The 25,487-nt window shown below is 44.9% G+C and overlaps 1 protein-coding gene across 9 annotated transcripts in view; it reads right to left on the reverse strand.

The window, feature by feature from the left end:
* UROS (uroporphyrinogen III synthase) overlaps positions 1-25,343 on the reverse strand; it is a 38,878-nt gene extending 13,535 nt beyond the window's left edge. For 5 of the 9 annotated variants that reach the window (XR_010147068.1, XM_063782257.1, XM_063782255.1 and 2 more), the window contains exons 1-7: positions 25,042-25,326; positions 18,457-18,545; positions 18,197-18,280; positions 17,054-17,150; positions 14,231-14,305; positions 9,437-9,511; positions 99-179 (exon numbers count right to left, since the gene is read on the reverse strand). Coding sequence is in view for 8 of the 9 variants with exons in the window: in XM_063782257.1 (XP_063638327.1) it covers positions 99-179; positions 9,437-9,511; positions 14,231-14,305; positions 17,054-17,150; positions 18,197-18,280; positions 18,457-18,519 (475 nt within the window). In the remaining variant the exon portion in view is untranslated. Of the gene's footprint in view, positions 1-98; positions 180-9,436; positions 9,512-14,230; positions 14,306-17,053; positions 17,151-18,196; positions 18,281-18,456; positions 18,546-25,041 lie in introns of all 9 variants that reach the window. The other 4 variants (XM_063782256.1, XM_054659988.2, XM_054659985.2 and 1 more) reach the window with 2 other exon arrangements.
* Between the last annotated feature and the right edge of the window lie 144 nt (positions 25,344-25,487).

Genomic DNA, 25,487 nt, shown 5'->3' on the forward strand with positions numbered 1-25,487 from the left:
CCTTGTGTGCTCTCTGCAGGGCCACCCACTTCTATCACTGCAAAGGCTCCTGGTGGATCCCAAAGTGGTAAGGGATGCAGTCAAAGCATTCTACTCGCCTTTGTCCTTGAGCGCTTTTGGCAGGATTTCTCTTTTGAGGTTTCCACAGGGAAATAGAAGAGGCAGTGCTGAGGACTCCCCTGTGAATAAATAACCAGGCTTTGTGAAAACTCAGGGCCAGTGCCTGTGCACAGGGGAATGGGGAGGGGCAGCTTTGGGAAGGGGGAAGCAGCCCTGGGCTCCAGGCCTGGCTCTGCTTCTAGGACTCAGTTTCAGCATCTAAACAGGAAGAGCACCTGCTACCTTGCTGAACTTGAAGGGTTGTTATATGAAGATCATAAGAGGTAATGTGTGTGGAGGTGCTCAGAAAATGAACATCCACACAAACAAGTTAGCCACATTCTTTTAACTCCCTCTGATCCTGAAGTGACTCCCTAGCCTGCAGTCACTATTAGAAGGCAGACTTTGCACCTTAACTAAGTCAGGAAGGTAAAGATCAGGCCTGGTGCTGACTGGCACTGGGGCAAACATTTTCTACCTTTAAAGAGGCTCCAGATGAGCCAGGGCTCATGCTCAGGAGGCAGCCGGTAACCGGCAGCCAGGAGTGGCTCTGCAGCCACCCTCAACAAAGACAAGCTGACTGCCCACTCCTCTTCTAGCCACACCAACAGCCACTAGGCCAAGTGCCAAAAGGCGAATGCACAGGCCTTAGAGAGAGAAGCCTGCTAAGAACGGCCTGCCTCTCCTTTCACCACAACCTCTGCTCCCAGCATCTCCACTCTGGGAAGACTTAAGGGCATTTTCAGCCCTTAACTCTTTGCAGAATAGTGAGGACAGCATAGGATTTGAATGCCAATTTGCAACAATACTGTCCAAAAAAGCTGATGAGTTGTCAAATGCCAGAATCTTCCCCAAATGTAAAAACACAGCATTTTAGTAGAACCAGCCATTTCCCCCCACATCCATGCGTAAGACATAAGAAATTTTAATGGGCGTTATTCATACACATTGTATATTTTCTCACATCCTTATGATCTCTCTGATCACATCTTCTCTGGTGACTACAATGAGAGGAAGGAGCAAAACAACCCCTTTCCATCCAGTACCACCTCTAGCAAGCAGCAGCCAAACAACAGGAATAACTGCAGGCCACTTAATTTCAAGCGTATAAAGGCTACATACTGGTGAATGTTTTCTTTATTTAAACTGCTCTGTAAATATCAGTACCAACATAAAAGAAAATAATGAATTGGGAGATTGTTAAATTCGTTAATAGATGCCTGCTGATTTCTCTCTTCCAGTGTGAGGAAATGTTTTCATGCTCTGCATCCCTAGAGACATATTTTCAAAGCCATGTTCAGAGGCAATTTTATTCCCTGTTTCTGTGTGTCTATGTGTGTGTTGGGGAATGCAGGGTGGAAGATGTTAGGAGCCAAAGCTCTTCCTGGGGATCCAGTAAGAAAACTAAAGTCCAGTTTTTCAGCAAGCCCAGCCCCACAGGTGTGCAAGGGCCTTGGAAAGATTCAGGAATCTTCCCTTGGCAGCACCTCTTGTGAGGGTCCAGTGGAGTCCTGAGCTGCTCATTCTTATCTCTGACTCACAAGGCTGGGCTGAAGGGGTACGCGGCTCCCTGAGGGCAGCTGCTTGCCTCTATCTCTCCACCACCTGTGCCTTGCAGAGAGCTTGGCTCTGCAGGCACACCGGGCCCACAAATGTCCAACCAGCTCAACTGACTTCACTGAAAAGGCACCACCCTGTCAGCAGAAAGGAGAAAATTGAAAATGTCCTGGCTGAGTCCTCCTTTGCTGGTGAGGAGAGATCTACAACTACATTTCCTGAAAACTAACCCACTTCAAAAAGCCAAAGACAAAGGAGTTATTCCCTTTTGGAATATGCTTAATGCCTGGGGATTTATCTTCAGCCCCAACAGGCCAATGGGATGGTTAAGGCTGACACAAAAATAGTGAACTGTGGAGCTCAAAGGCTCTGCTCTCCGTTCATTTAACAGGAAGGAGGCCTGGAATTCTGGGCTGTCCGGGCTGATGATGAGTAACAACACTGAAAATCCTAACACAGTATTATTATTACGCAGCTCAGGAGGGGGCTTGATAAAGTCACTGTAGGCAATTAAGAAAATGATGATAGAAGCAGGAGGCAGACAAATGCCTAGGCAGATAGGGAAGGGTCCCCGGTGAGACCTCACCTTCAAGTCCAGAACAGCCTGAAGTCTGAAAGACCAGATTGGTGGTCCCGGATGAAACCAGCGACCCAGGGGCAGAACGTCTGCCCGTTTGTCTGCCCTTTCCCAATTGATTCTTTCTGAATAATGCCTTTTAACCAATCAAATGTTGCCTTTTCCGATACTACCTATGGTTTACCTGGGCATCCTCATGTGCGTGCTGGGGGAACGGGGCGGAGCCACTAGGATTCACACCTTACGCAGGGGAGGAGCCTGGCCTCATCAGCTCATGTGTGGTACCCCTGGTATTCAATAATGAGGGAGAAACCTGCTTGGAGAATCCCTCTCTTTGTTGAGAGCTTTTCTTTCTTTCTTTTTTTTTTTTTTTGCGACGGAGTCTCACTCTTTCACCCAGGCTGGAGTGCAGTGGCACAATCTCAGCTCACTACAACCTCTGCCTCCTGGGCTCATGCAATTCTCCTGCCTCAGCCTCCTGAGTAGCTGGGATTACAGACGCAGCCACCAAGCCCAGGTAATTTTTGTATTTTTAGTAGAGATGGGGTTTCACCATGTTGGCCAGAACTCCTGACCTGGTCTCAAACTCCTGACCTCAGGTGATCCACCTGCCTCGGCCTCCCAAAGTGCTGGGATTACAGGAGTGAGCCACTGCGCCCAGCCGAGAGCTTTCCTTTCACTTAATAAGTTCTGCCCTTCTCACCCTTCAATGTGTCCACATGCCTAATTTTTCCTGGTCATGAGACAAGAACCCAGATTTAGCTGAATTAAGGAGCAAAAAGTCCTGCATCAATGACACTGACTTTTTAAAATGTCATCTTACTGAAGGATGTGCACACATGTGTAGAACAGTAACAACTTCCAAGTTAACAATGACTTCCCCCTCTCGGGCACTGCCATGAGAATCAGTTCGAGCAGACAGTGGGCGCCTGAGTGCTGATAATAAGGATGAGGAGGCTGATCGGAGGAATGGAAGAAAAGCCCAGTAAGTCTGCCAGGCTGCAGAGACTTTCCCAATCCAGGAGGACATTTCAAATAAACTGCAGTGCAATCTTTCTGCCCACACAGTTTCTCTCTCTTTTCAAAAGTTATACTGTATTCTACCTTTTACCATTTAGTGTGTAATTACTTTCCCATTAGAGGAGATATCTGGGAAAGAAGGAGAATCTATCAGAACAATGAGTTATCAGATTAAATGGATTAATAGCTTTAAGCACTTACAATAGTGCCTGTCACAAAGTAGTAAGTGTTAACTAAAATAAATAGGCATAGCTATGAATCGGCCTGTTTACTACAAGCATTAGAGGCAGATTTTTAGCTTTTAAAATCAAGCATCAAAGTTTACTGAGAAAGAAAAATCATTAATGCCTTGGTAAAGCCAAGGTGAAGGTCCTTATTAGCAGTCAACATGGATTTTTATTTGGATATTCTAATTGCAAATGGAAGATTTATTAGGACCCATAGATATGCTGGTAATAAATTAGAGGAAATGGCAGAAGCTTTGCAAAGAATGCAGACCAGTATTCTCCCAGATAAGGTCAGAATATGTTAATATCTATCCAACCAAGCCTTGAGTCAGTTAACTGAAACACCAATGTGATCACTCAGCAGTGACATTGATCTCTTCTGTCTTGTGTTTGCAAAGCAGGGACACCAGCCTGATGGTTCTGGGTCTTCTAATGAACGACTCAGAGGTTCACTTCTGTCTCCTTACAAACAAACTGTGGGTACAGCTCAATGTCTTCACGGAAAACAGGCAGGAGCCACCTATTCTATTAAAGAGCTAATTGTCAGCCACCCATAGAAATAATTACTATTCTTTGTAGATCTTAATCCCACAAGCAATGTCAAGATCTAGCATTTACATTTATTTCTACATTTTTAAAAGAAGGGCTTTGATACCATTTATGCGGTGATGATGACTCTCTAGAAACAACATTAGAAACAAAAAGCCTGGAGCCAGACAAGACCCATCTGCATCCTGTACCAGGAGCCCCTGGAGCGAACCCTCCACACTGATGTGTGGCTCCATGACCTGAGGAGCTATCCCATGGGGCTGGGGCCACATGGCACGGGGCCCAACCAGTGTTCTCTGATCCAGAAAGCTGGAACAACTGTCTGTGGCTTCCCTGCAGCTATTTCAACACCTGGCTGAATAAAAGAGAGTCACTGCCTGTCTAGGCTGCTGTTAAAGAAAATGACCCCCAGCAATCCAGTCTGGAACATTCCACAGAAAGCAACACATTGGCCATCAGGCCTTTTCCTTTCAGTTGCTTAGCCTCAGATGCTCTTTGAATTGGCCTCCAGAGGGCTTCTCGACACTGGTGCATGGAGAGGCCTCTTCCGAGAACACCATGTGGCACAAGTGGCCAGAGAAGGACAGGGCCAACCGTCTTTACTAGCAGCAAATGGTGAACACTTTCTACCACAGATTACAGTCTCCTGAACTGTATGTTTTTAGCTTGAAAATGTCTCACAGTGCTGGCTCATGAAACATTCTAGAGAAAGCCTAGCAGTATCTCTTTATGTACAGCCCAGGTAGGGAGGGTAGGTCTGAGATGGCACGAACTCCCAGCAATGCAGACTGAGGCATCTGTGCGAGGCCCTGTGCGCTCCTGGAGATGAGTTGAGGTCAGGAGGTCCCAGCAGCCCCTTTCCCTTGGGGCTCAGGCTGGCCTCACCCTCAGGGGCTTTCCCCACCGCCTTGCCACCAAGGATGCAGCTAAACCCCAGATATTACTCCAATGATTCATCAGCATAAGGGCATGTCCAAACCCACTTTCTTCACTTCAAGAGATTCCTTTGACTTCTTCACCTGATGGAAGAGAAATGAGCATATTTTGGACTTGGACTAAGTATCTTTTAGAAGCACACAGAGCAAGGGAGACAGGAAGAGCTTTGGAGTCAGCCAGTCCTAGGCTTGAGCCCCAGCCTAGCACTATTAGCTCTGTTCCTATGGACAAGTTTTCCCTCTCTGAGCTCAGTTTCTTCATGAGCAAAAGCAGGTCTAGTAATCGTTCCCATGTCACAGCTCAGTACCACAATATGTCAGACAATTAAAGGCATGCACAAAATGCCAATGTATGTCAGACTCGTAACGGGCCCTCAAACTCCCTTATAGCATTTCTGTTATGCCCCCAGAGCCTCCAGGACCCCGTGGAAGCTGCCTGCCAGCAAGCCCTGGAGCACACTGAGCTGTGGGAAGACGGCTCCCTTCAAGGCAAGACCTGCCACAGCACCCCAGGCCCTGCTCTTAGACTGCGATGCCTCTGTAGGTTTTAAAGAATGCTCTTTTTACTTAAGGGATAAATTTCAGAGACACTCCTAAAAAGTCCCACGAACAAGAGAACTGGGTCCTAATCCAGTGACTGCCTTTTGGGCCCAATCCTGGCTGTACCTAGTGATGCCCGCTAAGAGGGAGCAGGCAGTGTTGTGTTCCCTTCTAGGCCTGGGGAGGACCAATCCAGCCTGAGTCTGACCCGCAGGGGCTGATGTAAGGCCCCGTGCCTCAGGGCTCCGGTCAACTCTCAGAGGCTACTCAGTGCTCCCCAGCTTGCCACCCACTGCCCCTGCCATGCTGTACTCTCCAGGAAAACCCTCTCCTTCCACGTCTCTGCTCAGTGGCTCCCTCTGAGTGGCGGGCTTGGCCATGGCTACTGCCTGAGGGAGGGCCTGCCCTTCTCTGTGGAGAGGAGGCCATGCCTTTTGTACAGACTTTCCTGAAGACCTCTGCCTTCTTTTGGACACCCTGACATGACACTGTGATATAAGAGGAAATATTTCGTTTTCCTCCCTGTTCCAGGCACAGAGCTTCTGAAACTCTTGCAACTTCCCATTAGAGGTGAGAGGAGCATCTTTTGTTATTCATGATAAACCCCTTTTAACCATACTGGAGTTTATGCTAATGAGGTGACTGGTGGTGGCCCCTAGAAAGCTTCAGGATGGGGGCTGAAGGCCACACAGAGGATCACAACCATGTGATCAAAGGGTTGGAGACGGAGCTAGTCACCAGGGGTCAATGATTTAATCAATGGTGCCTACATAATGGAACCTCCATAAAACCCCTCAACTATGAGTTTATAGAGCTTCTGGGTTGGTGAACACATCCATGTGCCAGGAGGGTGGCGCACCCCAACTCCATGGGGGAAGAAGCTCCTGTGTACTCAGGACCCTTCCAGACCTCTTCATCTGGCTGTTTATCTGTGTCCTTGTTATCTCCTTTATAAAAATCAGTACACCTAAGTGTTTCCGTGAGTTCTGTGAGCCATTCTAGCAAATTACTGAACCTGAGTAGGGAGTCGTGGGAACTCCTGACTTGTAGCCAACTTGGACAGAGGTCCCTCAGCATCCAATACTTGTATCTAAAGTGGGGGACAGTTTGCTAAGACTGAGCCCTTAAAGCTGTGGGGTCTGGGTTAATTCTGGGTAATGTCAAAATTAAGTTGTAGGACACCCAGCTGTTATCTGGAGCATTGGAGAATTGGTCATTGTTATGAGGAAAAACCCCACCTATTTGGTATCCTGAGTGTTTTACAGGTAGAAACAGGTATCTTAATAGCAGGCCCACCATACAAAAACTGTTCATACCTCTTCTGGTCACTTAATCCACCCTGCCTTATCACGGTTACTGATGTCTATGTTCCCCGCCCTACCCCACCTCCAGCCCCAGCTAGGCTGTGAACTTCCAGAAGACAGGAATGGAGTTAAAACTCCTCTTCAGTCCCAACGCCCTGCAAAGGGCCTGGCACACAGGTGCTCCTGGGTAAACATCTGCCGAACTATATTGAACTGACTTGTTCTCCTGTGATGTGGGAAGCAATATGGGGGGTGAGGCAAGAGAGGCGTCAGTCTATGCATTAACACCTGAAAGCCGTGTCCGAGCCGATGAATGCACATCCACTGAACTAAGGAGGGCACAGGCTCAGGATTGCCAAGTGGCCGAAACACTCTGGGACTACAGCTTATTCATCTGAGTGGCCAGAAAAGGCCCGTGTAGTTCCTCTAAACTGGAGGCTCCTTAAGCCTCTGCCCACCAGAGTCAAACACAGAGTCAAGCACACTTACGTCTTCATCCCTGCAGGAGCCCCAGTCACTGTAAATCAGAGTGGATGGAGGTGCTTGGCCAGCATCTCCTTGAGAGCAGGTCGGCATGGAGCAGATGCCAGTCAGGCCTCTGAATGTGACAGGCCATGGGATGAGCGGTGGCCTTGCTGTGCTGAGTGTGAATTCCAGCCTGCCACTTCATAGCTTGTGACCTTGGACAAGATCTGGGCTTGGTCCCCCAAGAGTCTCTATAGCAGCACAGTCAGAAAGAACTTTTGGTGATGATGGGAATGTTCTGTGTGGTCCAATTTGGTGCCACTGGCCACAGTGACAAGTGAGCTTGTGAAATGTGCCCAGTGTGACTGAAGAACTAAATTTTCAATTGTATTTAATTTCAATTAATTTACATTTACATTTAAATAGCCATATGTGGCTAGTGGCTACTGTACTGGACAGCACAGCTTGCAGTGGACATGATTCTGACTTCATGGGGTGATGGTGAAGATTAAATGACATCATACAGGCCACGTGTCTATGTACCTGAGACACGCTGGGCACTCAGTAAATGCTAGTCTTCAACGTTAACACTGAGCGTATAGTGACTCAGGAAAGGTACAACGAAGTTATTTTTAAAAGAAATTAGAAAAGAGAAAAAAGGAGAATTGGAGAACTTGGAAAGGATCCACTGAGCCCAGCAGTATCTCTGCTGTTCCCTGACTGCTCACTGCCGCCCCCAACCCAGACGACTCTGTCAGGGGCCTAATTAAGCTCCAGGGATCCTCAGACCACAGCGTAGAAAAAGATGCAGGCCTTTCTCTAGAACAAGCTCCCAGTAACACAAAGAAACATATAAGCTAGAGAACCTTCAGGCAACAGCAATGACTTACGGCAGGAAGACTTGTAAGTAATGCCTTATAAGACGTTAGTGTACAAGTTTGCACGTCAAGAAAGGCCAACATCACCTTTAGGAGTACTTTTTTTAAATAACATAAATACTTTGTTTTACCAGAAACAAAACCATCTATCACTGTTTCAGAAGCCATAAAGAGACCTATTCAAGGTATACTCTCTCCCTATACCACTCATCCTGATCTCACCACCCAAGGGCCAAGGCATATACCCCTCTCCTGGGACCACCTTAAGAGGAAACTCTCAGCTGTCAGCAGTTCATCTGACCCTGGCCTCCCAGCTGAGCAGACACTCAAGCAATTTTAGAAAGGGGTCAGAAAACTCTAGCCTGGGGTCAAAGCCAAGCCCATTGTTTGTTTATTTCCTATGGCTGCTCTCATGCTTCTGTTGCAGAGATTAGTAGTTCTGACAGACCATTTGCCTGCGAAGCCTAAAATATCCTTAACAGATGAAGTTTGCCAGCTCATGATCTCTAGGAAAGCCTGGATTTCCTCCTCTTCAGCAATGTAAGATAAGATAGTTCTACTTCATGCTCTCATGGGGGTGTATGATCTTACACCTACAGCAGGGGAGTCAAATGACAAGGTTGTAAGAGCTTGCGGTTGTACTGGACATTCAGGGAAGAGAGAGGAAGAGAGATGCACCTTAGAGGTGGGGCTGCCCTACAAGTAGACGGTCAGCCTTCCCATCCCTCTTGCTCCAAGAATTTCTGCCTATGTATCTTCTGAAGCCTACAATTCCATAATTAGTTTAAGACTAAGTCCCCATTTAAATGCTAACACCCCTAGAACAAGTGCCACTTTAAATCCAAGTCCACAGGCAGCCCAATGATGAGTCAGTTCTTTACCTGGGAGCAAGCTGGGAGAAGGAATTCAGAGACAGAAGTAGCTCCTGAGAAGGGAAAGGACAGTCCTCAGGAAGGGGAGAGCACCCACTCACACCTCCTGCCTCTGCTCTCTTTGGAATCCCTCAAGTGATCTCTCCTCTGTTTTTATCTCCCAAATGTTTTATTTTGTGTTATGTTCAAGTCAAGTTCTTTGGTACAGGGGGTAGAAGGAAGTGGGCTAAACCTCACAAAGTATAGACATACACAAATACAAATAGGCTATGCTCCCAGAGTGGGTTATACGATGCTCACCAATCAATCTCACCACCAAGAATGCACTGAGGAAATATTCTTTTCCCTAGGTAGTGGTTGTGAGGTCAACAAAAAATAAATGGCTTCATTTGGAGTGATGTTTTTCTACTTACTGGAACAAATATATTCTGCAAGCTTTTCTGCATTTCCACAGGTTTCTCCTTCTGTATCCAGGCCAATTTTACTCACTGGAAAACAACAAAGAAATGTATTTCTTAACACGGTTATTGAAGTCCTTTTGTTCCAGTGTTATTTTTTAACGTGCAAATGCACAGGTGTGCAGTTTACAAATCACATAGAGGATGTCTTTTCTTGAAAGCCACTGAGGGAAGATCACAAGTGTCTGTTCAGAAGAGAAAGCATCAGGTCCTGGTACCTGCACCCCAGTTGTGTAGGCTGGGTAAGTAAGGCCTTAACTAGCTTCCCTGAGCCCCACATAGCTCATCTACAAGAGGGGGAAACACCAACCACATGGAACTGTTTTAAGGATCGTGTCAGATAATAAGAGCAAACTGCTTGCCATCTAGGAGGTGCTCAACAAAGACTGTTTTCTCTTCAGTCAGGAAGGAGATGATGCGCATTTGGTACTTTTTGCAGGAATCGGCATTACAGAGCCTTCATTTTTTTGGGAGGATGTGGCCAGACCACATCCAGAAAGGTGTTATGGCTTGACATGGCCAGACTAAAATGGAAGGAAGGGGAGGAAAGGTTTCATAATAATCTGCTAACAGGGACCCACGGCGCTACAAATACAAGTCATTTAGGATGAGGGGCTATACCAGCACTTTTGTGAGACCCCTATTCATGAACCAAGTAAGAAGCTAACAGACTCAGGCTCCCCCTGCACTTTTCCAGACAGCACTTGGCCACTCCACAAAGCGTGCTGATGAAGGGAGGCCCCAGGGACTGGCTCAGTCAACACTGCTACCTGCTCACAGGAATGCGGAATGCCTCTGAGGAAGGAAGTGCTGTGGGCTTTCCACTTAGGAGTCACACAGAGGCTGGTTAGTAACAAATGGCAGCTTTAATAAAAACACCAGCAGCTTTTAACGTATGGATCATTAAAAACATGCTGAATCAAAGAAAAATAAAGCTGTAACTCAGTCCAGGAACTAAGCCCTTGCTTATGCTACAGTGGCAACCGAGGCTGGACCTCCCGTCTGAGCTTAGAAGAGCTAAACGCATCAAAAACAAAAGTAAACAAGAAACCTGTAAAAATCCCACAGGAACTGAACTGAGACATAAGAACTTAGCAGTGACGCTGGTAATCAATATTGACATAAATATGCATTTTTCCCAAGTAATGAAACAATAATAACCATAACCAGAACATTAACTCTCATATATGGCTTTGCTGATCACAAAGTAAGCACTTGCTCATTTGATCCTCACACCACAACCCTGTGAACAAAACAATTACTACTGTACTTGAGAGAGAAGGAAGCTATTAAGCAGTGGCCAGCTCTATTTGTGAGGGCAGAGACTGGGGCTACCTGGTCCACCCCACAGTCCACAGATGGCTCTCAAGAAATGTTTGGGGAATGCATATTTGGTCTAAGGTCTCAGTCCCTGCATGTGGCAAGACTGACTCTGCTTCAAGTCAGTACGACATTTCAACCAACACTCCGGCTGGGCAAGCCCATCTTAAGGGCCCTGCCCAAGTAAAAGCTGACAGTGAAACTTCAAATTGTCTCCAACTGTGTTAAATAAACCTGCCAGAGAGTATTTTTTACATTTGAGAGGTTAAGACACTGACTGCCACAGTTAAAGGGACTATAAGAATGTACTACCAAGTTTGGCTAATTTTTATTATTTCTGGTAGAGAAGAGATTTCACCATGTTGCCCAGGCGGGTACAAACAGTCTTTCTGTGTTATGAATTCCAAGTTGCTAATTGCTAAGCTATCTTCTGTGACATCACTGGTCTGGGTTTACAAGGCCAAGCAACAGTGCCTACTAAATGGCGCCCAGGTCCAACCTTGCAATCAGATGGGAAAGTTGGGGCACCTGACCTTTGGGCAGCCAAATGGAAGGCATTCCTAGGATATGGCTGGCTGAGTTGCAAGGTATCAAACCACAAGCCAACCATCTTTGCTTCTTCAATAAAAATTAAAATGTTATTAAAATATGCATATATTATTGAACCAAATAATGTTCTCAGGAGATTTTATGTAGACCAAGTACAGTAAGTCCTCACTTAATGTCAACAATAGATTCTTGGAAATTGCCACTGTAAGTGAAACGACATACAGCAGGTCCTTGAATAACATCGTTTGATTCAACATGTTTTCATTACAACATTGATAAGGAAAAAAAAATTTGTTTCATTATATATCATTTCACTTGAAGTGGCAGTTTCCAAGAACCTATCAACAATATTAAGTGAGGACTTTCTGTATAATGTTACATAGCATGTACTTTTGAAAAAAATTTATTTTCAAATAAATAGAGACAGGGTTTCACCATGTTGCCCAGGCTGATCTTGAACTCTTAAGTTCAAGTGACCTGCCTGCTTCTGCCTCCCAAAGTGTTAGGATTACAGGTGTGAGCCACTGCACCCAGCCAGCATGTACTTTTTGCCATCTATTATTAATCAATAATACCTGTAAAATTATGTCAGCATGCAACATTTATAAAGAAATACTGGCATCTTCTCTCACTGGACTTCCACACCGAAATCCCTTGCTGTTCACTGGACCCTTGTTTTCATTTCTACTTCAAGAAAAATGTCTACCTTGTCTTCTCTTTGCTTCAAATGTCCAACTTTCCTAACCTGATTCCCAGGCTCTAGGGAGCCAGGGGTGGCTCTTGACTAGAGGGCTTGTGGGCAGTGGAAAGTGGCTCCTAATGATCCCTGTGATCCATGCCCCTGTGTCATCCCTCCGCTTGAGTGTGGGCTGGACTTACCTGATTCAAGCCAAAAGAAATGGCAGAAGAAATGGATGCCACTTCCAAGATTAGGTTATAAAAAGACTGTGGCTTCAGTGGTAGGTGCTCTCTTTTGCTCTCTCTTGGATTGCCTTGCAACAGGGACGCCAGCTGCCATGTCTTAGGTAGCCCTCTCGAGAGGCCCATGTGAGTGAGCTGGGAAGCAGATCTTCTGAGGCCCACTGACAGCTATGTGAGTGATTTTGGAAGCAGACCCTCCCCCAAGTCAAGCCTCAAAATGTCTGTAGCCCTGACCACCAGCTTGACCATGGCCTGGTTACAGAGAACCCCACTAAATCATGCCCAGATTCTGGCCCACAGAAACATTGAGATGATAAATGCCTGTTTCTAGCTAGTAAGTTTTGGGGTAATTTGGGGGTAATTTGTTGCGCAGCAAAGATAATACATTGGGCCTGGTCTCCTCCCAGCTGTTGGTGCTCAACTTCTGATAACTCTCCAGGCTCCTGCTGAGATTCTAGTTGAACAGAAACCTCAGAGAGTTCAAGCAATGCCTCGTCCCCGTACCTACTCAAAAGAGCTCCTTTGTACATTATTATATCTGAAAAGGTGAGCTAAAATAGAATGTTCAAAGTTGGGTGATTGACTTTCATGTCAAGGAAAAATGTGGTTTCCTTTCAAAGACATTTTTAAAAGTTACAACACTCTAATTTCCTCTCTCCTTTGATAATATGTTCCCTGTATTTAGAACATGTCCTTTTCCTTCACAACTGAATAAACAGGGACCAGACTGAGTCCAGTGAGTGCCTAACTGAGACCAAGGCCCTGCTGCTTGTGCTGCACTTGATATGGTCCACTCTCAGCCACTCTAAGTCTCAAGACATAGATGCTCATCACTCATTGTATCACCATAGTCTTTTTTCTCATTTTCTTCTCATATGACAGGACAGTGACAGCAAAATGCATAGTGATGCTACCGAAATCAAACTGAAGGGGATGTGATGCTCAAAATGTTTGCTTATCAGTGAATGTGTGAAAGTTTGGAAAATGTATAAATATACTGTATATTTGATAGTTGAGTTTTTGGTAGGAAATATAGAGAATGAAAGAAACTGGCTATTTTCTTTCCTCTTCTCATTCAGGAAAAAATGATAAAAGAAAGTAACAAGCAAATTCTTAACTTATTTTTGGAGAGAGATGTGCGGGAGGGAAGATGGTTTCCTTGGCAACCAAGCCACTAATTCCCTTTCCCTGGCTGATCTGCTGAGCTTGTGGTAAAAGTCATGCTGCTCAGAAGATCTAGGAATCATCTTTTAATTCGCTTAGCAACTCCCAACTGGTTTCTTCCCCAGCCTCATTTTGTTCTCTGGAAAATGTGCTTTTAATTCTTAAAACTATTTTCACTCATATTATACATTCCTCTAATATTTTCAAATTCACTGGACAAATTGAACTGTTCTGAAACAAAGTTACAGGCTAATTTATGACAATTGCTAAGCATTGTTTTAAGTATTTAAAATGCTTAATGTTAATTTTTAATGATTACTATTTACATTTTATGCTTTAAGAAGAATAAATAGACTCAAGACTGGAAAAATGCACAAAATATTAAGAAAACTAAAAAAACCAACTATAATATCACTATCTGGAGATTTAGGCTTTTAAAAAAATTATAGTAAAAATATAACATAAAATTTGTCATTTTAATCACTAAGTGCATAATTCAGTGGCATTATGTACATTCACAATGGAATTAGTCAGCCAAAGGGTACAAACATTTTAATAAAGCTTTTGCATACATACTGACCAAGTGGTTCTCAAAAGATGTAAACCAATTTTTAATGCCATTTGGAAAAGTTTGATTATATTTGTTTCACTGCATTCTTATCAGTAGTATTGTACACTTAATTTTTGCAAATTTAATAAGCAAAAAATAATATTTTTAAACTGAGTTAAAGTGTTTTTTAAAACTGAAAAGGCTAAGCCATTTTTTGTTGTTTTATTTTTACCTTGACTCCTTACCTAGAGAAGCAGTAGCATTTCCAACCACATACACTGACTTGGCATTCCATTTTTCTTTCAGAGACCTTTCCCAGACTGTAAAACATGAAATGATATGTGAATTGCAAATACCAAAGTGGCCATTTGGACTGTTGCCCAAGGCTGCTTGTTCACCCTAAGAAACTGTGAGCAAAGCAAACTATTAGCAACCAAATGTAAAAAACAGCATCTCAAACTAAAATTCCATTTTCACTTTGTTCATGTTTTATAGGCAATTTTTAAAAAATTGCTTTCATAAATGTTTTAGTACTCCTTGCTTGAAATATTAGCCTATCTCCACAGTTGGTACTAGAAGAATTTTAATGGGAACCACGAAATCAACATAACTTGAAGAATTAATCTGCATAGTGAAATCAAAAATTTAAATCTAGACTTTTAAAGAAAAAGACACTGGTCATTTAAAAAAAGCAACTTAAATGTCTAACAAGGAAATCCAATTGGTTTATTTGGGACATAAATCTGAAAGCAGTCAACAAACTGTAATCTCAGAGGAGAGGGTTCGTTTATCCATTACACCAAAGTAAAAATAATAAATTTCAGGTCAATTAACAAACACAATTTGATACAGAATATTATCATTTTATGATCAAACAAAATCTTTAAATATAGATTAAAGAAACACAAAGAGAAAATGGATTGTATAAATATATCATAAAGCCACTGGGCATTCATTACATTTTTAGAAAACAGGGAAATAATGGTTCTTCCTTTCCAAAATCTGGTTATGAACATAACTTTCCCTTAAATTCAAGAGTATTCCTCTACCCTTTACATTAAGGGAAATTCCCTTTGAAATGGTAACCAAAGATTGAGTTCCACTTTGCTTCCTACCCCATAAATATCAATAGTATTTATTCAAAAGTTATCCATAGCATGTAAACAAACTACTTTCCAAGCCTCACAGCAGAACAACTGGAGTGAGCACTGGGTGGAGTCAGAAAGCCTTCCACAGAGCCAGCTCTGCCCCTCAACGTGTGTGTCCCAGGTAAGTCAGTTAACGCACCTCGTCTGTTTCTTCATCAAGGTAACTGGGATTAACTACACTCCTACTGCTTATTCCCTATGGTTGTTGTGAGAATCAAAATAAGAAAATATATGGGAAAATGCATTTTAAACTTTATTATAAAGCACCAGAAAGAGTTATAGTGACCTTTCTAGGGTTTTCCTCTTTTTCATTATCTTCATCCTCAAAACATACACAAAAAGAAAAAATACAGCTGCAAGAAAAAGCACCCAGAGCACCACTGGGAAAGAGTACACATGCTTCCCCATCTAGCGTATAATGGCACAATCGCGGCTCATACAACCTCTGCCTCCTGAGTTCAAGTGGTTCTCGTGCCTCAGCCTCCTGAGTAGCCAGGACTCCAGGCATGTGCCACCACACCCAGCTAACTTTTGTATTTTTTGGTAGAGATGGGGTTTCACCATGTTGGCCAGGCCGGTCTGGAACTCCTGACCTCAAGTGATCTGCCCACCTTGGCCTCCCAAAGTGCTGGGATTACAGGCATGAGCCACTGTGCCTGGCTGGCTCTGAGTTTCTTAGGTTCTCACGCTTTCTTTTCAACAGGAGGTGAATGTGTGTATGAAATCACCAAGAAGGTGGGATGTTTAGGCTACAGCGAAGCCTGGTTAAATGTGGAGACAGAATAACCAAAACTCACCACCGTCACTTACTCCATGCCCACTCTGCTCCAGGTAATGTCCTGGATGCTTTCCTTTGGGATTCAGACTCTGCAGCTTGAATCCTGCACTTGTGCTTTACACATTGTGGGGGCCTGGAAAGTTCCATACCCATTGTTCTCCAGGCTCCTCATCTGCCAAGTGAAAATACTAAGCACATCTATCTCACAGGAAAATGTATTCAGGACAGAGTCTCGCACAGAGTGAGCATTCAGTAAGTTCTACCTAACTAATAGTCTACTGTTAGTAGATAATCCGATTACTATTAGTAGTAATCCCATGATGAGAGGTCAAGGAACTCATTAATGTCCAAATGGCTGCATAAACCCAGGCCTAACTCACTCCAAAGCCCTTGCATAACCACTCTGCCCGCTGCCTCCGCTCATCAGTGTAACTGTGGAGGTGGGTGGCCCGAGTGTGAGGCCTGGCTCTGCACTGACTTGTTCTGTGCTTACTATCCTGGCCTCAGTTTTCTCAATGGTAACATAAGACATAAGATCATAGCAATGTGTGCCTCTGGATTGTTATCTAGGGTTAAGTGGGGTAATGAACGTGAAGTATTCATTACACAGGGTCTGACATACAACAGGCACTCCATAATTGTTAGCTAGGAAGCTGTTCAATTGCATTTATTAAGAAGGTGTTTGCTCAGGCTGAAACCCAGGGTTCTGTTAATGGGCACTGCCATTTTCATACTGTTCTAATAGTGAGGGACAGAGGTGGGAAGACAAGTCAAAGAGGTGACTGGGTCACTAAGTGCCTGACATGGTGGCACTGACCATTTTCTCATAGTTAGATTTTTTCATCATCTCTCTTTCAGGAAAGTAGTATTTATCCTATTTTCAGATGATACCTTCTAAGGGGATATATCAGTCCCTAGGAGGTGAACAACGAATAGACAGGGGAAAGTCCCCCTCAGGGTCATCTGTCTGGGAGTTTAGGAGACAGCCCTGTTCTCCTGTTTCCCAAGGCAGAGTCTGTGACCTGATACCACTAAGCACTCACTTCTCTTAGAAGTGCAGCTGCTTCTGGAATTTAGTCTCCCAGCAGGAGAAATAAGAGTAAATAAATGTCCAGTGGAATCCACAGCAGACCCACCCTCACCTTCAGTTTTATTGTTTTGCTCCAAACATAACTCTGCTGCTTCCACTGCTCTGGGGCTGGTAAAAATGAGTCCCCCGTAATCTTCAGGATGAGAAAGCTGCACACCAAAAAGCAATAAAGACATTTTATACGATGGCTGTGTTCAACATCTTCCAAGGAGCTAAGACTCAGAATTCCAAATGCTTCACAATAGTAGTAGGCAAACTAATTCCTTCCACCCATCCCCCCAACACTTACTGAGTGCTTACTATGTGCCTGGAACTATTTATTCTAGGACTTTTAGGGTACACAGGTGAATTCCTTATTCCCAGTATTTCCCCCAGGAAGCTCACAGTCTAGGGCAGAGACAGTGAAACACAGGGTGATAAGTGCACTGCAGCACAGAGGGGAAGCCTGACGCAGCCTGGGATTAGAGTAGGGTGCAGGTAGTGGGGGAAGACTTGACCCGAATCTGTAATAAAAATGGGAATATTCAGGGGGTGATATCAATGCTGAAGCCCTGATTTTCAAAGAGGATAATGGTGATATCATCTACCGAACATTTACTCTGAGCCAGGCACTAGGCTGCTGTACATATCTGACTTCACTGAAGCTGTGGGCACTGAATTTTCACTCTGAAGCATTTGGAAGGCTTTACTGGACTTGTCTCCTGCAATTTTTATCACTCCTCACTGGAAGAAGAACTGAAGTTGTGGGCAGAAGCCCTGGGTTTGAGTCCCAGCCCTGTCTCTTACTTGCTAGGGGTCTTAGCTGAGTTGCCTAATTTGAGACCCCAATCTCTAAAACGGGAAAATAATACCTCCCTGGCCTGCTTTGCAGAAGTTGGGGGTGAGGGGTAGATTAAATGAGAGGATGAGTGAAAGGCTTCTAGGACTGCTGAGAGCAATGCAGGTTTGCTGCTCTCACCATGACCTGCTCTCCTGGGCCCCAATCTCTGAGTCTGGGTGGCTTTCTGGAGGGCCTGATAGAGGCTCAGTCAGAACCTCCCAACAGCAGCAGCCTCCTGGAGCCAGGTGAAGTTATGCTGCCTTGTTTTAAAGTTTGGAAATAAAATAAGGAGACAGTAAAATAGTCCCTCTCTGGCTTCAGCTGGCAATGGAGAAATCAAACACTAACATGGTGCTCAGTCACAACAGGCCTTACCTTCTCAGAGAAACTGGGAAGAGACAAAAACTCAAATGATAAAACAGGGATCAAAGTGGCTTCAAGTCCATATAATCCTAATTCCTGAAATGAAAGAATATAGTTCTGGATTGGCTAGGGCTGTTTTTAAAATAAGGAAACATTAACAATTTATTCTGCGTCAGTTCCTCTGAGGTTTTGCAAAACCCACCCCTGCCTGCTCCAGGCCCCTTGACTCAGTAGAGAGGACACTGTCGGATAAGGAGTCTCAGGCCACTTACCCTGATATACGGATCCTGGCCACAGTCGTCTTCCTTCGCATCCTTCAGCAAAAGAACCTTCATTATTGCCTGGCAGTCCTTATAGGGCACTGTGACAGAGCAAGGAAACAGATCTTAATTAGATCTCAAAGACTCTTCCTAAGCAATTTCCGATGGGGACGGTACACAAGAAGAAAGCAATCAAATGCTTGTGGAAGAGACCTATCCCTCCTACACCATGACTTAGCACTAATGGGCTTGTTCTTTCTGAAGACCCCTGTCACTGATAAGGCCAAGAAAGAGCATGTTAGCAGTTGATATCACTTGGAAAGACAGATGAAACCATTAGTGAAAGCCAAGTGTCCTATGCCAAACGTTTATGGTTCCGGAAAGAGAACTGATGTAAATTTAGGGTTCTATCAACAACAAACAGAGAAATGGATATCTTATGTTTTAAGGAGATAAATAGCTTTTCCATTTCAAGATAAATATGCTAAGTAGCTCATAAGCACTTTGGGAAATAATTATATTGACTCTTCTACTTATTAAATGATGTTTTCTAAACGTCAAGCATCATAAGAGAGTCTAACAACATGGAAAACGATTTGTTGACATCAAAAGCTTTATATACTTCATCTTCTTTCTTCCTGTAATTTCACTTCTAAGAATACTAAAGCAATACTGATAAATGTGTCCAAAGATTAACATAAAGATGCTCACACTAGAATTCTTTGGGTCTCGTTGGGTCATATTAGGGAATGTGGCTCTTATCTTAATAGCAACGGGAAGCTTCTTGTTTATAGATGTATTTTTTTTTTTTTTTTTTTTTTTTAGAGGCAGGGTTTCACCATGTTGCCCAGGCTAGTCTCGAACTCCTGAGCTCAGGCGATCTACCTGCCTCGGCCTCCCAAAATGCTGGGATTACAGGAGTGAGCCACTGCACCCAGCCTTATAGATGTATTTCTCCTCTCTTTTCCTCATTTCTGCTTGCCCTTTTACCTTCTCCCTTCTCTAAGGTGATAATATAAGGAAGGAAGTATGGTGTCACAGAATAAGCACAGGACTAAGGGCCAACGGACCTGAGCTCTGGTCTCAGCTTTATGACTTAACCATGGTGTGATCTTGTTTTTTCCCATGTTAAATGGGAATAACCTCTGCCCTACCAAGCCTTAGGGTTGCTGAGTGACTCAAAGAAGATAAAAACAGCAAACAGATCTATTGAACACTTACTGCCTCCCAGGCACTATTCTAAGAGCTTCACATGCATTAAGTCCACCTACGAGGCTTAGGAAGAAGCTGAGGTGTACAGAGGATGACACTCATCCAAAGTCTCAGAATTGCTACGTGGCAGAGCTGGGATTCACACCCAACCAGTCTGGCTCCAAAGTCTGTGCTTTTAACCCCCTACGCTATATTATGCCTCACATACACTTTGAATACGAAAATGTTTGGGAAAAATAGAGGTATAAAAATATAAAGTATCACTGTAGTACAACGTGCTTAGTTTAGTTATGCAAACACCCCAAAGAAAAATCAATCTACCCATTGTAAACAGAGAAAATATTTCTCCTGGGTTCTAATCTGTGGTTCTCTTAGGTAATAAAACCGATGCTGGCATGAAGTTTAGGCTTCTGGATAATAAAGAGCTCCCTGAGATGTGTTGCAAATAAAAATCCAACTACTACCCTTATCCTTTATCTGACGTCACTGAAAGCATTTATCTTCTTTTTTAATCCTGTATACAATCATTCCCAAACACTGAAAGCATTTCTAATATAAAATTAGGCCAGGACAGTGGTTCATGCCTGGTAATCCCAGCACTTTGGCAGGCTGAGGCAGGAGGATTGCTTGAGAGCAGGAGTCCGAGATCAGCCTGGACAACACAGCGAGACCCCATTTCTACAAAAAATTTTAAAAATTGTTAACAAGGAGCCGGACATAGTGGCGCATCCCTGTAGTCCTAACTACGCAGGAGGCTGAGGTGGGAGAATCACTTGAGCCCAGGAGTTCAAGGTTGCTGTGAGCTATAATCGTGCCACTGCACTCCAGCCTGGGTGACAGAGAAAGATCTTGTCTAAATAATAATAATAATAATAATAAATTAAAAGGTTCTGTTGTTGATGATTCTTTGCTGTGCTAGAGTCACATATTATCAGGCTGATTGGGAAAGAAATCAATTGAGAAGCGTGCACAGATAGGTTAACACGTCGCCACCTTGGGCTTTAGGAAGAGGCTTGGTGGAGTAGAGGGTGTTTGCACAGGAGGGCCAGTGTCTGGGTTCTGGTCTAGGCTGCTCTTGCCTCAGTCTCAGTTTCAGATTCCTGTACGTTGGAAAGGGGCTGTGAGCCTCTCCATTGTTGGCTTTTTTGATGGACTTTCTTTCCTGTGGTAGATGCTCATTATTTGCTCACCTTGTGGGAAAACAACAATTTCAATTTTACCCAGCATCTTTGAAACAGAGAGAATGATTAATTTTCCTTAAAGTAAAATGGAGCACTTGTCCTTCAAGTTGCCTGCTTAGGTCTCTCCCAAGCATACTCTACTTTCTTTCCTGTTCTAAAGTTTTTTGTTGTTGTTGTTTTTTGAGACGGAGTCCTGCTCTGTCACCCAGGCTGGAGTGCAGTGGTGCAATCTCAACTCACTGCAACCTCCGCCTCCCGGGTTCAAGCGATTCTCCTGCCTCAGCCTCCTGAGTAGCTGGGACTACAGGCATGCGCCACCATGCCCAGCTAATTTTTGTATTTTAGTAGAGATGGGGTTTCAGCATGTTGGCCAGGATGGTCTCCATCTCTTAACCTCGTGATCCGCCTGCCTTGGCTTCCCAAAGTGTTGAGATTACAGGTGTGAGCCACTGCACCCGGCCTAAAGTTTTTTAAAATAAACTTCCACTCCTGCTCTGAAGCTTGCCTCGGTCACTTTTTCTGCCTTATGCCCCCAGCTGAATTTTCTTCTGAGGAGACAAGATTGAGGTTGCTGCAGGTGCCTACTGATTTGCCACTGGTAACATATTTGGTGCCATGTGACTCAGATGGTAAGGGATCTCTATGCCTCGCTTTCTTCTGCTGGAGGCATCTGATCCCTGTGCAGTTTTTCTTCTCCTCCCTCTCTCCTGCTTACTAAACAACCCCCAGAACAATTCCTCTTGGCCATACGTGACTCTGCTCTCTGCCAGTTGATTTCTTATCTCACTCTGGTGGGTGGCTCATGGGAGTGGGAAGGACCCTAGGGTCTGCATCAAGCAGATCAGAGGCACTATATGGCCCTCCTTGATAGGAGGCTTGTGAGACTGGTGAGGCTAGGGCCTAAAAACCGTGCAGTGTCTGGGGTTTCCTCTGCCTTTTTTTCCAATGAAAATAACGAAACCTGTTATTTCCCATTGAGGGGGAAAAAGGCAGGAGAAGCCCCAGCAGAAATGAAGCTGCTCCTGAAGCTTCCAACATGAAACTCACCTCGGCACTGGTAAAAAGAGGGCTCAACCTGTCTCTAGATTTACAGTCTAATGCTTGCTCTGCCATTTTACCCTCATACTTATGTTCATCAATCATTGATGAAAAAGAAAAGAAAAAAAAAAAGACTGGAATAAGGGCACCTTACTGGTAAGAAAGAACCAAACCTCAAACCCGTACCTTCTATGTCATGGTGTTCTGAGTATCAGCAATAACAACAGTCACCCTTTTACTGAGCATTTACTCATGTTAATTACTGGGTGTATTAGAGTTCTTCAGAGAAACAGAACCAATGGCATATATTTACATCTAGAAAGGGATTTGTTATAAGGTATTAGCTCATGCAGTTATGGAGGCTGAGAAGTCCCATGATCTGCTGTCTGCAAGCTGGAGACTTGTTAGCAGGAAGGCTGGTGTTGTAGCCTGAAGGCCTGAGAGCCAAGGGTGTAGGTTCCAGCCTGAGTGTGAAGGCCTCAGCACCAGGAGCACCAAGGGCAGAAGATATCCCAGATCAAGCATGCAGGAGGAGACAGGACACATTCTTCCTTCTTTGGCTTTTTGTTCTATTTAGGCCCTCAACAGATTGGATGCTGCCCACCTACTTTGGGGAGGGCAATCCACTTTACTCAGTCTATCCATTCAAATGCTCATCTTTTCTGAAAACAACTTCACAGACACACCAAGAAATAATGTTTAACCAGATATCTGGGCATCCGTGATCCAGTCAAGATGACATGTAAAAGTAACTATCACACTGGGCTAAGCATTTTATATGCAAGCCTGCAATCCTTACTTAAACCTGCAAGGTAGGTGGTATTAGCCTTATTTGCAGGAGGTGAAACCAAGTCCCTGGGAGGTTTGAGTAACTTGTCCCAGGTCACACAGCACAGTAAGTGGGAGAGATGGAATTTGGATCCTGGTCTGAAGCCCATGCTCAGTCTCCTAACCACTTGCTACCATCCCTCTGCCTCATTAAGATAAATTCTGAGCTAAAGATGAACACTGAACGAGTGGTAAGCAATCTACTACCTGCTGAGTTCAGTTCCCTGGGGTCAGCACTGTATTTACTTTCACATTCACTATTCTAATTCACACTTTGACCATGAGCTCAACACTGGGAACTAATCTGAAGGCATAAAGTAAGGCTTTTTCCCCTACTTGTCTTACAAAAGTGATCCTGTTTACTGTGAAAGATTTGCAAACTACAAAAAAGTATAGTTCCTCAAAAAAATAAACATAGAATTACCATATGATCTAGCAATTCCCCTGCTACATACATACCCCAAAGAATTGAAAGCAGGGACTCGAACAGATATTTGATACTCATGTTCATAGCAACATTATTTACAACAGCTAAAATGTAGAAGTAATCAAAATGTTTACCGACAGATAAGTAGATAAACAAAATGTGGTCTATACATGCAATGGAGTATTATTCAGCCTTAACAAGGAAGGAAATCCTAATGCATGCTACAGCATGGGATAAACTTTGAAGACATCATGCTAAATGAAATAGTCACAAAAGGAAGAATATTGTGTTACTCCACTTACATGGGGTTTCCAGAATAGTCAAATTAATAAAGATGGAAAGTAGAAAGGTCATGGAGGGAAAATAAGGGAGCTGTTTAACTACAGAGTTTCAATTTTGCAAGATGAAAAGAGTTCTGCCAATGGATAGTGGTGGTGATGGTTGCACAATGTGAATGCATATCTTTAAAAATAGTTAAGATGGTAAAATGTATGTTATGTATCTTTTACCACCATAAAAAAAGTATAAAGAAACAGGAAAAAAAAATTGGCTATGGCATCTCAGTGCAACTCTATTGATATGTTCACATGGTCTTTCTGAGTCTTTTTTCTAATCTTAGCCTTCTGATGGGTCTTTTTTGACAGCTTCCTCTCTTCTCCATTACAGGAACATGTTTTTGCAGTTGTGCGACCCAAAGAGGCCATTTCAAGCTGCCCCATCAGATGTGGAGCGCTGATGTGTAAGTATTACTTTAATATCCATGACATGGCTGGGTAGACAAGAGACTCCCAGGAAAGACGGAACTCACAGAACACGATTATGGGCAATCTGGGCTCCTGGGGACCTTTAGGGCACGCCATCTCCTACTGATGAAGGATCACTGATTTATCAGATGTTACCCTGCTTAAACAGAAGCAGCCTATTAGGGCAGCTCACACCATTCCTAGAATCAAACATATCCAACCCACCCCCCTCATTTTACAGAGAAAAATCAATTGAGAACCGCAGATCTTATTCCTAGAAAGCTGATGAACCCTGTTTCTCTCGCAATGGGAAGACCTGGCTGCCCCAGGCTGCATCCCCACCTGCCACAGGGGCTGGCGCTCGCTCTGCAGTTGGCCGCAGTCCCCTCCACTCTTCTCTCCATATAGGCTCGGGTCTTTAACCTAGACTACCCCACTGGCCCCGAAGCATTTTTTTTTTTTTTTTTTTTTTTTAGATAGGGTCTCCCTCTGTCGCCCAGGCTGGAGTGTGGAGTGCGGTGGCGCGATCTCGGCTCACTGCAACCTCCGTCTCCTGGGTTCATGCGATTCTCCTGCCTTAGCCTCCCGAGTAGCTGGGACTACAGGCGCGCACCACCACACCTGGCTAGTTTTTGTATTTTTAGTAGAGATGGGATTTCGCCATGTTGGGCAGGCTGGTCTCGAACTCCTGACCTCAAGTGATCCACCCATCTCGGCCTCCCAAAGTGCTGGGATTACAGGTGTCCGCCACCACACCCGGCTAATTTTTGTACTTTTAGCAGAGATGAGGTTTTGCCATGTTGGCCAGGCTGGTCTCGAACTCCTGACCTCTGGTGATCCACCCGCTTTGACCTCCCTAAGTGCTGGGATTACAGGCGCGAGACACCGGGCCCGGCCCCCCGCCGAAGCATTTTTAATTGCGGTGCCGGCTTTAAAAAAACTTTTAGGTCAAGAAATGTGCTCCAGAAGCTCGGCGAGGGTAGGCTGGGCAGGCGCCTTCCGTCACCGGCGCAGCGGTAGCGGCAGCGGACATCCCCGCCTGGGTAGGACCAGGTCCGCAGAAGCCTCGGGGCCCTGACCCCACTGTGTCACACACCGCCCGGGGCCGGGCCCCTGCACGCCCGCGGGCCTCGGCGTCTGTACCGGTACAGCGGGCGGCGACACCTACCTCGCGGGGCTGGGGAGGCCCGAATGGGCTAAGAGACGGGACCGTGCCCAGCACCCGGCCTGGCACACAGCTGGCACCCAGTCGGGGGGCGGTGTCGCGCAGTCCCAGCGAAGAGGCTGCAGGAGCAATGACAACAGGGGCGGAAGCCCCCTCCCCACGCAGCCCGAGGGGCCGCGGCGGCCACCCGCGCCGGGCCCAGGACCCCGCACCTCAGACTGGGGTCGCGTGCGTGGCTGCGCGCAGCTAGGCGCTCGCGCATGCGCACCGACATCCAGGCCATGGAATGAGGCCAGAGGTTAGATGGGTTGAACCACTACGGGAAGGGGAGGGGAAGCTTTGGGAGGAGTGATGGAGGGTGGAAAGCAGAAGAAAAAAGCAAGATAGGACGGCAAGCTGGACGTGACCGTAAGGGGTCATGGCTGCGGAACCCAGCAGGGGCATTGGGG

This window comes from Pan troglodytes, chromosome 8, assembly GCF_028858775.2.
Source record: "Pan troglodytes isolate AG18354 chromosome 8, NHGRI_mPanTro3-v2.0_pri, whole genome shotgun sequence".
NCBI lineage: Eukaryota > Metazoa > Chordata > Mammalia > Primates > Hominidae > Pan > Pan troglodytes.